At 41.6% G+C, this 14,734-nt stretch overlaps 1 protein-coding gene across 2 annotated transcripts in view; it reads right to left on the bottom strand.

The window, feature by feature from the left end:
• The window catches only part of LOC122539588 (uncharacterized), a 48,292-nt gene that overhangs the window by 20,231 nt on the left and 13,327 nt on the right, over positions 1-14,734 (bottom strand). For both annotated transcript variants that reach the window (XM_087974835.1, XM_043674593.2), the window contains exon 5: positions 11,771-11,810. In XM_087974835.1, the coding sequence (XP_087830961.1) occupies positions 11,771-11,810 (40 nt within the window). The remainder of the gene's footprint in view (positions 1-11,770; positions 11,811-14,734) is intronic.

Raw genomic sequence — 14,734 nt, 5'->3', positions numbered from 1 at the left:
TTGTCATTATGCTTTCTGGTCCTAGATGCATAGAAAGCCTATTTTTGAGTTTTGAGCAGTTCCCCAAGTTGGATTCTGTTTCTCCTTAATGGTGTTCCAATTAGATGTTGTAGATTCTGAGTATTTAGGGTCACAGACTACATTTAACATCTCTGCAGGTAAACATGTTCCCTGTGTCAGATGTGTGACTCCAACCTTCTTCCTACATGTAGATTAGGCAGTTCAGCACATGCACATAGGTCATGCAAGATGTTCATTTTCACTTGTTGTTCAAGATTTTTTCTAATACTTTTGAGAACTCAGAGGCACATGCTGGTTTGGTAAGGCAATTTTAACTTGCCTTCCAAATATAGCTTTAACATCATTGGCAGAGATCATGTCCAGAAGGGTAGCCATTTTGTTTCCAGATGTGCAGCAGCCACCAACGTCATATCTCTGTGCTTTTACCAGAAGTTGTTGTGTAGATAGTGCTCTTGTTAGTGGTCTATGCCAAAAATTCCAATATTTATGACTGGTTTCAAAAGTGAGTAGATTCCTCATTAAATACATATATCATCTTGTAATACTGAATAGCAGCACAAGTGTTTTACACCCAATGTTGGAATCACTGGATTTTTGTCACAATAGGTTTGTGGATCCAAATGCAATTTGTTTACCATCCTGCATGATACATGCAGCATTTGAGATGCATTGACTTCCAGAATTTCTTCTTCCATGTATAATATATATAATATATATACACACACATATATACACACACAGGCAGGAATACCATCAGCACACTTAAATAAGCATTTTATATATATGTATGTGTATTTTTTATATATAATGCTTATTTAAGTGTGCTGATGGTACTCCTGCCATATATATGATGTGCCTTTCCTTAAAATTATCTTAACCACGATGCTTTCTCAGGATAGTTTGCTACTTATGGTGCTAGGAAATTAAAATGGAGACATCTCTGACTGTTCATTACCTTGGGAGTACTTATGTGTTGTTCATATTTGACCTTGCCAATTTGGGATGGACCCCATAACCTGAACAGATGGTGCCAAGAAAAGTTGATCTGTCTGACATTCACTGGCCACTTTTAGTTGCTGAAGGAAAATCCTTCACCTTGGGTTGCTGCCATTGGGGAGAATTAGAATTAGAATTAGACTTTATTGTCTCATGTACTCAAGGATAGGAAACAGGAGTACAGTGAAAAATGTACAAGTCACCATTCTCCGCCACCACTTTGGTTTCATACTCAATTACAGAATACGAATTTTAAAAAGTAGCAGAAATAAAGGAAACAGGGCTAAAGGGGGTGAAACATATCCAGAGGTTAGTGTCTTATTTAAGTCTTTTTAAGACTTAAGTAGATTTTGGTCATGCTGTTCTTTCATTTTTCTCATCAAAGCAAAGTCATTGACAATATGCAAACATCCAGAATATTTTCATTAACTCTATCAGTGTGCTGCTGGAACAGAACCCAACTGACAAACTGAAAGGTAATTTCTGGAAGCAATATTCTCTAAATGGTACAATAAAACAAAGGATTGCAGATGCTGGAAATCTTAAATAGAAATAGAAATTTCTGGAGGTACTCGGCAGGTCTGACAGAACCTTTGTAAAGAAAGCAAAGTTAACATTTTGGGTTTAGTGACTCTTCTTCAGTTTGTGTTTTGATCATCAAAATGGTGTTCTGAAAGTAGTGATTTCCTGAGATACCAAACGGACTGACCAATATTTCTGTTCGGCATCTGGCTTGAGAAGAACTTAGTACTTGGCAATATTAGTTCTGATCTTCAATTGTTGGAATTTTGTGTCGCATCTCTTGAGAGAAAGTTTTCAATGTCTTCTGTCCGAACATACCCTGATCGTGTCACCTTTCTCCAGCACATGTGCAATATAAGTGCACCAGCCTGTGTGCTGACAAACACAATGATAACATCATTGTGTTCTAGGTTGTCAAATGTACTCTTAATCTTCTCATGTATGTAAATGCTACATGTTCTAGGAGAGTCGATTAATATAATTGTATCTTCTCTGAGATGCAATACAGCTTTGCTTTCAAAGATGGCTATGGCATAAACTCTGTCTGGATACAATTGTTGTAAGTTGCAAATTGACTCATAGAACATAGAATATAGATTAGTACAGCACAATACAAGTCCTTCTGTCCACGATGTTGTGCCGAGCATTTATCTTAATCTAAGGTCAACCTAACACACACACCCCTCAATTTACTGCCATCCATGTGCCTATCCAAGTGTCACTTAAATGTCCCTAATATTTCTGACTCTACCATCACCACTGACAGTGCATTCCACATATCCACCACTCTCTGTGTAAAGAACCTATCTCTGAAATCTCCCTTATACCTTCCTCCAATCACCTTAACATTATGACCCCTCGTGACATTTTTGCCCTGGGGAAAAGTCTCTGGTTATCTCCTCTATCTATGCCTCTAATTATCTTGTACACCTCTATCAAGTCACCACTCTTCCTGCTTCTCTCCAGTGTGAAAAGCCCTAGCTCACTCAACCTCTCTTCCTAAGACAAGACCTCCAATCCAGACAGCATCCTTGTAAGTCTCCTCTGCACCGTCTCTAAAGCATCCAGATCCTTCCTACAATGAGGTGACCAGAACTGAACACAATATTCCAAGTATGATCTAACAAGGGTTTTATTGAGCTGCAGCAAAACCTTGCAGCTATTAAACTCAATCCTGCTGTTAATGAAAGCCAAAACATCATATGCCTTCTTAACAACTCTATCAACTTGGGTGGCAACTTTGAGGGATTTATGGACTCCAACATCCTGCTGTTCTCCACCCTGCCAAAAATCCTATCTTTAACCCTGTATTCAGTATTCAAATCCAACCTTCCAAAATGCATCACTTCGCATTTATCCAGGTTAAACTCCACCTGCCACTTCTCAGCCCAGTTCTCTGGTATCTACAACACCATTAACCTTTGTGTCATCAGCAAACTTACTAGCCCACCCTTCTACATCTTCGTCCAAGTCATTTATAAAAACTACAAAGAGCAGAAGCCCAAGAACAAATCTCTGTGGGCCCCCCTGGTCACCAACTTCCAGGTGAAATACTTTCCATCCACAAGCACTCGCTGTCTTCTTTCGGCCAGCCAATTTTATATCCAGATAGCCAAATTTCCCTGTATCCCATACTTCCTAACTTTCTGAATGTGCCTACCGTGGGGAACCTTGTCAAATGCCTTACTGAAATCCATATTCACCACATCCACTGGTCAACCTTCATCATCTTGTCACATCCTCAAAGAACTCAATAAGGCTTGTGAGGCATGACCTGCCCTCAAAGAACCATGCTGATGATCTATAATCAAACTATGTTTTTGCAAATAGTCATAAATCCTATCTCTCAGAATCCTTTCTAATACCTTGCTTACCACAGGCATAAGATTGACTGGTCTATAATTCCCAGAGATTTCCCCATTCTCTTTCTTGAATAGAGGAACAACATTTGCCTCGCTCCAATAATCCGGTACCAGTCCTGTGGAGAGTGAGGATGCAAAGATCATTGCCTATTAATCTGGTCCACAGTGTTCTCACTATCAACAAGGTTCCTCTCTTGAGTGAATACTGAAGCAAAATACTCATTTAGAGCCTCCCCTTTCTCTTCAAACTCCAGGCACAGGTTCCCTCCACTACTCCTGATTGGCCCTATCCTCTCTCTGATCATTCTCTTATTCCTCACGTAGGTGTAGAATGCCTTTGGGTTTTCCCTAAATCTTCCAACCAAGGCTTTTTCGTGCCTCCTTCTAGCTCTCCTCAGTCCATTTTTGAGTTCTTTCCTAGCTACCCTGTAATCCTCTCAAGCTGTGCTAGATCCTTACTTCCTCAACCTTAAGTAAGCTTCCTTCTTCCTCTTGACGAGAAGCTCCTCTTCTCTTGTCATCCAAGCCTCCTTCACCTTACCATTCCTTGCCTGTCTCAATGGGACAAAGTTATCCAACACTCGCAACAAGTGCTCCTTAAACAGCTTCCACGTTTCTGTTGTGGGCACAATTTCAATCAGCAGATGTTGGGAATCTGGATTGCAGTGCCTGGAAAGTTAGTAGAGAGTGAAAACCTTACAGCGTTTAAAATTGTTCCCACTCTGTACTCCCCAGCTCCTGTCTAATAGCAGTATCAGATTAAATGCAAGGATTCTCAGTCTCTTCGGCTGTAGATTTTCTTCTTATTGATTGGATAGTTACAGATATTTTATGTTATCTTTGTGAGCTCATAGATGGTCATAACCTTCAGATCCCTGGGGAATATATTCTATCCCAGACAGCTAAGCCCACATTTGATGAATGAATAAAAAGAATTGTTTCATCCAGTCATCCGACAATCCAGGTGCAGAGCCCTCAACATTCTGGTAGGTACATTAGCTGGATAAATGTAGCTCCAACATATACTTCGATCTTGAGCGTTTGTTGCCCAATTTATTTTTGAGTGGAGGGTGTCTATTTGTTCATACGCTTTAAATGTTGACTTCCTTCACATAATTTGTCATACTTATGATGTGTAAGGCCTGCTTCCCTTCTTCTTGAAGATTCTTGAATACGGAATATTCACCCTGGTCAGTCTTACTACTAACCTCAATAACATGCTGACTTTAATGCATTTCTCTGGTGTACTCCCTGTTGCTGCTAGCAGTGGATGTCACTGATTGGCGAAGCTGCTGGTGAGCCCTGATGGTGATGATAGATTAATAGATTCATACAGTGCAGAAAAGGCCCTCCAGCCCAACAAGTCTGCACCAATATAACTACCACTAAAGGCGCACTCGTCCCAATTTCCTGCACTATGCCATATCCTTGAACATTATGATATCTGAAGTGCTCATCCAAATATATTTTAAAGGCTGTAAGGTTTTCACTCTCTACTACCTTTCCAGGCACTGCATTCCAGATTTCCAACATCTGCTGATGGGAAAAAAAGATTTTTTTCCCCAAATCTCCTCTGTATCTTCTGGCATTTATGCCAAAACTATGCCTTTTTGTAATCGACACCTCAACCAAGGGGAACAGCTGCAATTCTAGTTGCCTGACCACAGTACGGATGTGACAACACTGGAGAGCATACATTCATCCTGTCCACGTCCTTCATAATCTTATAAACCTTAATCATGTCTTCCCTCAGTCTTCCCTAAAGAAAACAATCCAGGCCTGTCTAGTCTCCCCTTATAGCTCAGTTTCTCCATCCCAGGCAACATCCTGATGAACCTCCTCTGTATGCTCTCCAGTGTTGTCACATCCGTACTGTGGTCAGGCAACTAGAATTGCACACAATACTCCAGTTGTAGCTGATCAACACTCTGTGCAACTCCAAGATTCTCTTTGCTCTTATACTCTATGCTCCAGCTGGTGAACGTAAGTGTTCCATATGCCTCCCTCACTGTCCTATCCATGTGCTCTGCCGACTTCAGGGATCCATGAATAATTAACCCAAGAGCCCTCTGCTCCTCTAAGCTACCCAGTGTCTTGTCATTGATTAAATACTCCCTCATCTTGTTTCTTCTTTCAAAGTGCATCATCTCATACTTATGAGGATTAAATACCTGGTTTTGTCCATCTGATCGACTCATCTATATCTTCCCGTAACCTCCAACCATCTTCTCCACTTTAACCACTCTACTAATCTTGGTCATAGAGTAATACAGCATGGAATCAGGCCCTTCAGCCCAAACTGGTCCATGCTGACCATGCAGCCCACTCAGTGAATTCCAATTGCCCACATTTGGTCCATATCCTTCTAAATCCTTCCCATCCATGTACCTATCCAAATGATTTTTTTTAAAAATGTTGCTTTTGTAGCTGCCTCAACCACTTTCTCTGGCAGCCCATTCCAGAACCACTCTCTATGTGGGGAGGTTGCTCCTCAGGTCCTTCTTAAATCTTTCCCCTCTCACCGTAAACCTATGCCTTCTAGTTTTCAATTCCCTATCCCAGGAAAAAAGACTATATACATTCATCCTATCCATGCCCCTCATGATTTGATACACTTCAAGAGGGTCACCCCTCATTCTCCTATGTTCCAAGGAATAAAGTCCTACCTTGGCCAACCTCTCCCTATAGCTCAGGTCTACTAGTCCTGGCAACATCCTCGTAAACCTTTTCTGCACTCTTTCCAGTTTAACTATGTCTTTCCTAAAATAGGGTGACCAAACCTGGACACAATTCTCCAACTGTGGCCTCACCAACTAATAACATAACATCCCAACTCCGATACACAACGCCTCAACTGATAAAGTAGTCATGATTTGGAGATGCCGGTGTTGTACTGGAGTGCACAAAGTTAAAAATCACACAACACCAGGTTATAGTCCAACAGGTTTAATTGGAAGCACTAGCTTTCGGAGCGCCGCTCATTCAACAGGTGGTTGTGGAGTGCACAATTGTCAGACAGAATTTATAGCAAAAGGTTTACAGTGTGATGTAACTGAAATTATACATTGAATAATACCTTAATTATTTGTTGAGGCTTTCATCTGTTAGAATACTATGATAGTTTCACTTCTTTCATGTGTAAATCACAAAATCGCAAGGATGCCCTGAGGCATGGTATATTGGGGAAACCGAGCAAAGGCTACGACAACGGATGAATGGGCACCGCACAACAATCAACAGACAGGAGGGTTCCCTCCCAATTGGGGAACACTTCAGTGGTACAGGACATTCGACCTCGGACCTTCGGGTGACCATCCTCCAAGGCGGACTTCGGAACAGGCAGCAGCGAAAAGTGGCCGAGCAGAGGCTGATAGCTAAGTTCCGTACCCATAGGGAGGGCCTCAACTGGGACCTTGGGTTCATGTCACATTACAGGTGACCACCATTGCACTATACACACACACAGACACTCACACACACACAGACACACATGTACACAGACACTCACACACACCCTTACAGACACACACACTCCCACATCCATCTTCTCAGAGACTTAGACCACTCTACACTCACATATACACTCTCTCAAAGACACTCACAACCCTCAACCCCAGACACACACACACACACACACATATACATATACGTTTGTGGGGTAAATTTGGACTTGCAGAGTTACATTGTACTTTGCTCAAAAACTGCATGAATTAATATAAAAATCTGTTATCTTACTTTCTAGTTTACAATCAGTCTAAACATTATGGCAAAGACAGAGAACACAGGGAGCTAACACCTTCAACACATTGTCTCGCTAACACCCATTGTTACAGTTAACCGGAGAATGCAACTTTTTTTAAAAAAAGATTTTGTGATTTACACATGAAAGAAGTGAAACTATCATAGTATTCTAACAGATGAAAGCCTCAACAAACAATTAAGGTATTATTCAATGTACTACTTCAGTTACATCAGGCTGTAAATTTTTGCTATAAATTCTGTGCCTTACAATTGTGCCCTCCACAACCACCTCATGAATGAACGGTGCTCCGAAAGCTAGTGCTTCCAATTTAACCTGTTGAACTATAACCTCGTGTTGTGCGAGTTTCAACTAATAAAGGCTAGCATGTTAAATGCCTGCTTTGCCAACCTGCTAAAATCCATATAAACGACATCAACTGAACTTCCCTCACCCACACACTTGATCACATTTTCAAAACATTCTAACAAACTTGTTAGGCATGACCTCCCTCTGACAAGCAATACTGACTCTCCCTAATTAACCCATGCTTTTCCAAGTGGTATTAACTCGCTCCTTCAGAATTTACTCCAATAGTTTCTCTACCATGTGACACTCATTGGTCTGTAATTTCCTGGTTCATCTCCACCACCCTTCTCAAAATGTGGAACCACATTAGCTGCCCTCCAACTCTGACATTTTCCCTATAGCCAGGGAGGAATTAAATATTTGTGTCAGATCCCTGCAATTTCCTGTCTCACCTCCCACAGCAGCTTGGGATGCAATTCATCTGGGCCAGGGGATTTGCCTGGTTTTAAGCCTGACAGAGCCTGCAAAACTCCCAACTTCCTATGTCAAACTGTGCAAGTTCCTCACAGTCCTTCTTCCTGAATTCTATACCTATGTTTTCCTTTTCCAGAATGAAGAGAAGCATTCACTCAATATCCTGCCAATGTTCTGCAGCCTCACAGGTTGGTCCCTACTCTTTCCCTGGTTAACCTCTTTCCTTTAATGTATCAATCCTTATCACAAGTCCTTTCTTATGCCCCCTTTTTGCTCTTCAAATTGCTTTCTTTCAGCGATTAAATGGATTGCGAGCCCGGATGGTGGTCAGCGGTGAGAGACTCAGCACAGCATGGGGTAGCATGTGCCGTGGTGGGAATGCAGACCCAGTGCGGGCGAAGAGTGAGCCCTCAATGGGGAAGACCAACGCAGAACAACAATAGGCCCTTAACTATAGAAGAACTGTAATATTGACTTTTTTTTAATTTTGTACCTGGGTACCCTTGTACTTGACGTGATGCCAGGAATGGCAATGGTTTACACTTTTCACTGTACCCCGTACTCATGTGCACGTGATAATGAGCCAAATCTAATTCTGCTGTCATCTGGTCAAATCTTTGGGACCAGGCTTCTAGTTTAGACGAGACCAGTATCTTTTTGCACCACATGATTCACAGGACTATTTAGCACTGAGTACAATAGACCATACCTCTCACAGAGCTTGCATGTTTCCTGTATGTTGGCTATTGCACAAATAGCAGTATTCACACCTAATATTTGCAGATGGTGTTGTTCAGCTACAATAGTTTTATTTTCAGTCATCTTTAAGCAATGTATCAAAGTTGTGACATTTCCTCTTTTCAGAGAGGTCTTTTTCAAAACCTTAGATGGACTTTGAAGCGATACCAGCTCCATTATCCACATAGATGGCTCAGCCTCTGAATCACAGTTTTTTCCCTTATCCCAGCATTTCCTAATAAACTAACCTACTGATTGTTCCCACTATTATCTGGAGGACATTGACTCTAAATGGTAAATTCCAAAATTTACTGTTGAAGAATGATGATTTTTTTCTGCCATTTCCCATTGCTTAGCAGGATCTCTCTGGTCTTCTTGAGTAATCACTGAATTGTTGATCTTGATGAAATACTTCATTTCCAACTGACTACGCTTATTTCCATGCTTGCATATGTGAACATATGAATTCGGAATTGGCCATGCTCTGTTGATCTGACTGCAACCTCAAATCCACATTCCCACCTATCCCTGACAATCTTTCAACCCCTTGGATAACATGTGATTCTACAACCTTTAAATTAAGAAAAGCATGATTCATATTTTGACTAAAGAGCCTAAATTTGGCCAAGACATCTGCAGCTTTCCAACTCATGGTGGGGAATTTAATAGTCATCTTTCTGATGTTCGATGTTTTGCAAATGCTATCACTATCCAGGGAATTAGAGTAGAATTACTTCTAAAGATTACTCCATCCGCAGACACACGAGGGCAACTGCTGTATTAACTTTGTTTTTGAATTCTTCTCTGTGCTATTTTCAAATATAGCTTGATTTATTTTTTATTACAAATCAAGTATTCACACTTGCTATAACTTTTTCTCTGGAGTCCTGCCATAAATATAACTTCTGCACTGCTTCAAGTCTTCTCTGAGACCCTTTTCAGAAGTTTCCAATTTTCTTTTTGTGTTTTAAAGAAATTCCCCATAGTGCTGATCACCTTGTTGTATTTCTTGTGTTATGTTGTAAGTGACGCAAACATAGCATGGAGTCAGTTTACTTAAATGACTTTCTAACAATGCAGACTATAATTTGCAGTTACAGACAACTATACACCCAGACTCTAGCTTGCTTCTGCTGTTTGTAGTACTTGGTCTTCCTTGTCCTTGACTTGTTAATATATTCACACTTAAAACAAACAGCTCTTTCAGTAATAACACAAAATATCAAGAGAAATAGTCAGAGGAAGTTAAGGCATAATCCCATGTCATAGGAAGGTCCATTCAATTTACACACCTTTTCAGATGATACAGATAACAGATTCCAAACGGTAATAAACATAGGTAATCCATTAATCCACAAAAATATCAAAGATGCTTGATTTGGACACAATTAGAAATGTTACCCTTGAATAAATTGTAATGAGAAACAGTTTTGCCTTGGCATCAGAATATGGCTGGTACCCAGGGAACCCAAGGTGTAGTCAGCAGTTGTAACACAGGGAGGGCTGTGCAGACACTGTCAGGAATCACAGTGACAGATCATTCCAGGCAGCTCTGGCTCAGCTTGGAGCAACAAGGTGATGGGTCCACTGCTTTTTGTCATTTATATAAATGATTTGGATATGAGCAGAAGAGGGAAATTTAATAAGTTTGCAGATGACACCAAAATTGGAGGTGTCGTGGACAGCAAAGAAGGTTAGCTCAGATTACAACAGGTTCTTGATCAGATGGGCCAATGTACTGAGAAGTGGCAGATGGAGTTTCATTTAGATAAATTTGAGGTGCTGTATTTTGGGAAAACAAATCTTAGCAGGGCTTATACACTTCATGGTAAGGTCCAGAGGAGTGTTGCTGAACAAAGAGACCTTGGAGTGCAGGCTCATAGTTCGATGAAAGTGAAGTTGCAGGTAGATAGGATAGTGAAAAAGGTGTTTGGTATGCTTTCCTTCATTGGTCAGAGAATTTTGTACAGGAGTTGGGAGGTTATGTTGCAGCTGTACAGGACATTGGTTAGGTCACTTTTGGAATATTGCATTCAACTCTGGTATCCTTCTTATTAGAAGGATGTTGTGAAACTTGAAAGGGTTCAGAAAAGATTGTTGCCAGGGTTGGAGGATTTGAGCTATAGGGAGAAGTTGAATAGGCTAGGGCTATTTCCCTGGAGTGCCAGAGGCAGAGGTTTAAAAAACCTTATAGAGGTTTATAAAATTATGAGGGGCATGGATAGGGTAAATAGGCAAAGTCTTTCCCTGGGGTCAGGGAGTCCAGAACTAGAGGGCATAGGTTTAGAGTGAGAGGGGAAAGATATAAAAGAGACCTAAGGGCCAACTTTTTCACGGAGAGGATGGTATGTGTATGGAATGAGCTGCCAGAGGATGTGGTGGAGGCTAGTACAATTACAACATTTAAAAGGCATCTGGATGGGTATATGAAAAGGAAGGGTTTGGAGAGATATGGGCTGGGTACTGGCAGATGGGACTAGATTGGGTTGGGATAACTGGTCAGCATGAACGAGTTGGACTGATGGATCTGTTTCCATGCTGTACATCTGTATGACTCTATGACTCTAGTCACAGGGCAGGGAGGGAGGGTGTTGGAGGTGAGGGGAAAGTTCCTGCAGGGGCTTCCCATCTGCTGTAACTTTGGAGGATATTACAGGGCATGGAAATCTTGGAAAGTGGGGGATGATCAGGAAATCACATTCCCATCCAGTGGAAATTCAGCTGCTTGGACAGCAAGGGAGAAAATAGGATTCACAAATACAAATATTTCCATTTTATACTCAGCACTCACTGCAAATGAGAACATTTCAATCTTTCTCTCCGTAAAGAATTCATTGCAACTCGAAGTGTCCAAAAGATAACAAAAATGATCAATGATTTCAATGTTACATGAGGGTGAATTGCCTGTTAATTTGGGGAAGGGAGATCACAAGTCAATTTGGAGCTGGCAAGTTTTGCACAGAAATGGTTATCCTATCATTTATTTCTCAGTCAAACCACGTTAACAGATCATCAACAACAGGCTGCACTCTGTGAGCAAGAGATGTTTGATTCAACCCTGAACTACAACATTTTTACCACCACGTGTATCAATCGCCAATTTTCCTACCTTTTTGAAGATCTGGTGTACTCAGTTAGCAGCGAACATACTGAAGAGATAAAAATGATTAGTAAATATTTAGTTAATTTTTGGCCAAATGCGCTAAACTGCTGTCATCAATGATATCAACCATCACCTTTATTAATATAAACTACCTACATCCAAATATCACCAAGGTTTATATGATACTAAACCCTTTTAATCAAAATTAAAAATCACACACCAAGTTATAGTCCAACAGGTTTATTTGGAAGCACTAGCTTTTGAAACACTGCTCCTTCATTAGGTAGTTTACCCCATCCCTGGCTTCTCCACATCGTGTCTACCTTTTAATCAAGAGGATCTAAATAGCCAAATCTAAAATCAATTATTGGTCAAGTTAGATAAGCAAAAACAGGAATCCAATTTAAACTGTAACAAAGAAAAACTGCCAGAGGCATTGTTCTGTCAGTTTCCCCGTCTTTTCTCTCTTCCATTTCACCGCATCTCCCCCCACCCACCCCCCACCTCATTTCCCCTCAATAATGCATTCCAGAAGCTGAGGAAGTAAAGAGAAAAAGCGTGCATTAAAGACCTGTACAATAGTGATGGCAGATCATTGTAACGAGAACCAAAGAAAGCACAGGCATTTTTCTGGTTATTTTGAATCTGATCTTCTGGAGTGTGACTAATTAGACCTGTAATATAACAGAAAATAAGAAAAGAAAAAGGATCTGAAGAAGCCTATACAGAAAGGATAAACATATCCTGAGAGAAGAGAATCAAACTGATGAAGTTGTGTGAGGAAAAGGAGCTTAGGACAGGTCATAGGTGGTGGCACAGAGGCATACAGTCAGGATGCATCTGCCCTGGGAGTCCTCAACATTGATTCCAAACAAAATGAAGCCTCAAGACTTCAGTTCAAATATTGTAAGGAAACCTTTTCATTATTACCACACAGCATCTTCTATCAGCTGATGATCAGTAAGTGGCTGGGATGCAGAATGTATTCTGGGTGGGGAACTTCAAAGTCCATCTGCTTGATTGGCTCAGCAGCATCACTACTGATTGAGCTCAAAGTTTGTGAGAAGATTTGTAGCTCGGGTGCTCGTTGCTGTGGTTCTGTTTGCCGAGCTGGAAGTTTTTGTTGCAAACGTTTCGTCCCCTGTCTAGGTGACATCCTCAGTGCTTGGGAGCCTCCTGTGAAGTGCTTCTGTGGTGTTTCCTCCGGCATTTATAGTGGCCTGTCCCTGCCGCTTCCGGTTGTCAGTTTCAGCTGTCCGCTGTAGTGGCCGGTATATTGGGTCCAGGTCTATGTGTTTGTTGATGGAGTTTGTGGATGAGTGCCATGCTTCTAGGAATTCCCTGGCTGTTCTTTGTTTCGCTTGCCCTATAATGGTTGTGTTGTCCCAGTCAAATTCATGTTGCTTGTCGTCTGCGTGTGTGGCTACTAGGGATAGCTGGTCGTGTCGTTTCGTGGCTAGTTGATGTTCATGGATGCGGATCGTTAGCTGTCTTCCTGTTTGTCCTATATAGTGTTTTGTGCAGTCCTTGCATGGGATTTTGTACACTATAGTTTTTGCTAATGTAGTGTACAAAATCCCATGCAAGGACTGCACAAAACACTATATAGGACAAACAGGAAGACAGCTAACGATCCGCATACATGAACATCAACTAGCCACGAAACGACACGACCAGCTATCCCTAGTAGCCACACACGCAGACGACAAGCAACATGAATTTGACTGGGACAACACAACCATTATAGGGCAAGCGAAACAAAGAACAGCCAGGGAATTCCTAGAAGCATGGCACTCATCCACAAACTCCATCAACAAACACATAGACCTGGACCCAATATACCGGCCACTACAGCGGACAGCTGAAACTGACAACCGGAAGCGGCAGGGACAGGCCACTATAAATGCCGGAGGAAACACCACAGAAGCACTTCACAGGAGGCTCCCAAGCACTGAGGATGTCACCTAGACAGGGGACGAAACGTTTGCAACAAAAACTTCCAGCTCGGCGAACAGAACCACAGCAACTGATTGAGCTGGTCAAGTCCGAAAGACACAGCTGCTAGGCTGGATCTGCTGCAGGTGGTGAAGGAACAATGAGAGTGAAAGACATACTTGAACTCATTTTCACTAAATTGCCTGCCACAAATGCATATGTCCATGACAGCATTAAAAGGTGCAATCACCACACAATCACCATACAGACAAAGTCCCATGTTCACATTCAGGATAATCTACATCATACATTTCAAACAGATCGATCAACTCAAGACTGAGCATATATTGGGGCACTGTAGGCCACCAACATCTGCAGAATCATGCAGCAACACAGTCTGCAACCTCATAGCCATTACCATCAATCCAGGGGATTAACCCTGGTGTAAAGAAGAGTGCAGAAGGCTATGCCAGGAACAGCACCAGATATACCGAAAAATAAGGTGCTGATACGTACATGGATGCCAAACAGCATAAACAGCAAGTAATAGATGGAGCTAAAGGATCCACAACCAACAGGTCACATCTAAACTCTTCACTCTTGGCACATTCAGCTGTTGATGATGATGGAAAATTAAACAACTCTCATCGGAGGAAGTTCACAAATATATATCCCCATCCTCAATAATAGAAGAGGCCAACACATCAATGCAAAAAAAAGGCTGAAGCATTTGTAGCCATATTTAGAGCGATCCCTGTATCAGCGGAATTGTTTTCCCCGGTTTCACTTACCCGCAGTTTACCATGGCTGGAACATATTAAAGGGAATGTTCCAGAACCAGGGACCGGGAGCTGCCAGGAAGGTATGTTTCCCCTTTAAATCAATGGGTTCACTCCTATCCACGGGTTTCAGGCTTCCGCGGTACATCCTGGAACATAATCCCCTTGGGTCCTGGGTGCTACTGTACAGCCACAAGTTCTGAGTGGATAATTTATCTCGGCCTCCTCTAGAGATCCCCAGCATCACAGATGTCAG

The sequence above is a fragment of the Chiloscyllium plagiosum genome, unplaced genomic scaffold (genome assembly GCF_037043375.1).
Source record: "Chiloscyllium plagiosum isolate Xiang-an unplaced genomic scaffold, Cpla_swu_hap1 HiC_scaffold_2, whole genome shotgun sequence".
Lineage (NCBI taxonomy): Eukaryota > Metazoa > Chordata > Chondrichthyes > Orectolobiformes > Hemiscylliidae > Chiloscyllium > Chiloscyllium plagiosum.
The sequence above is the reverse complement of the archived record's forward strand: the minus strand, read 5'-3'. Positions and strand labels throughout refer to the sequence as shown.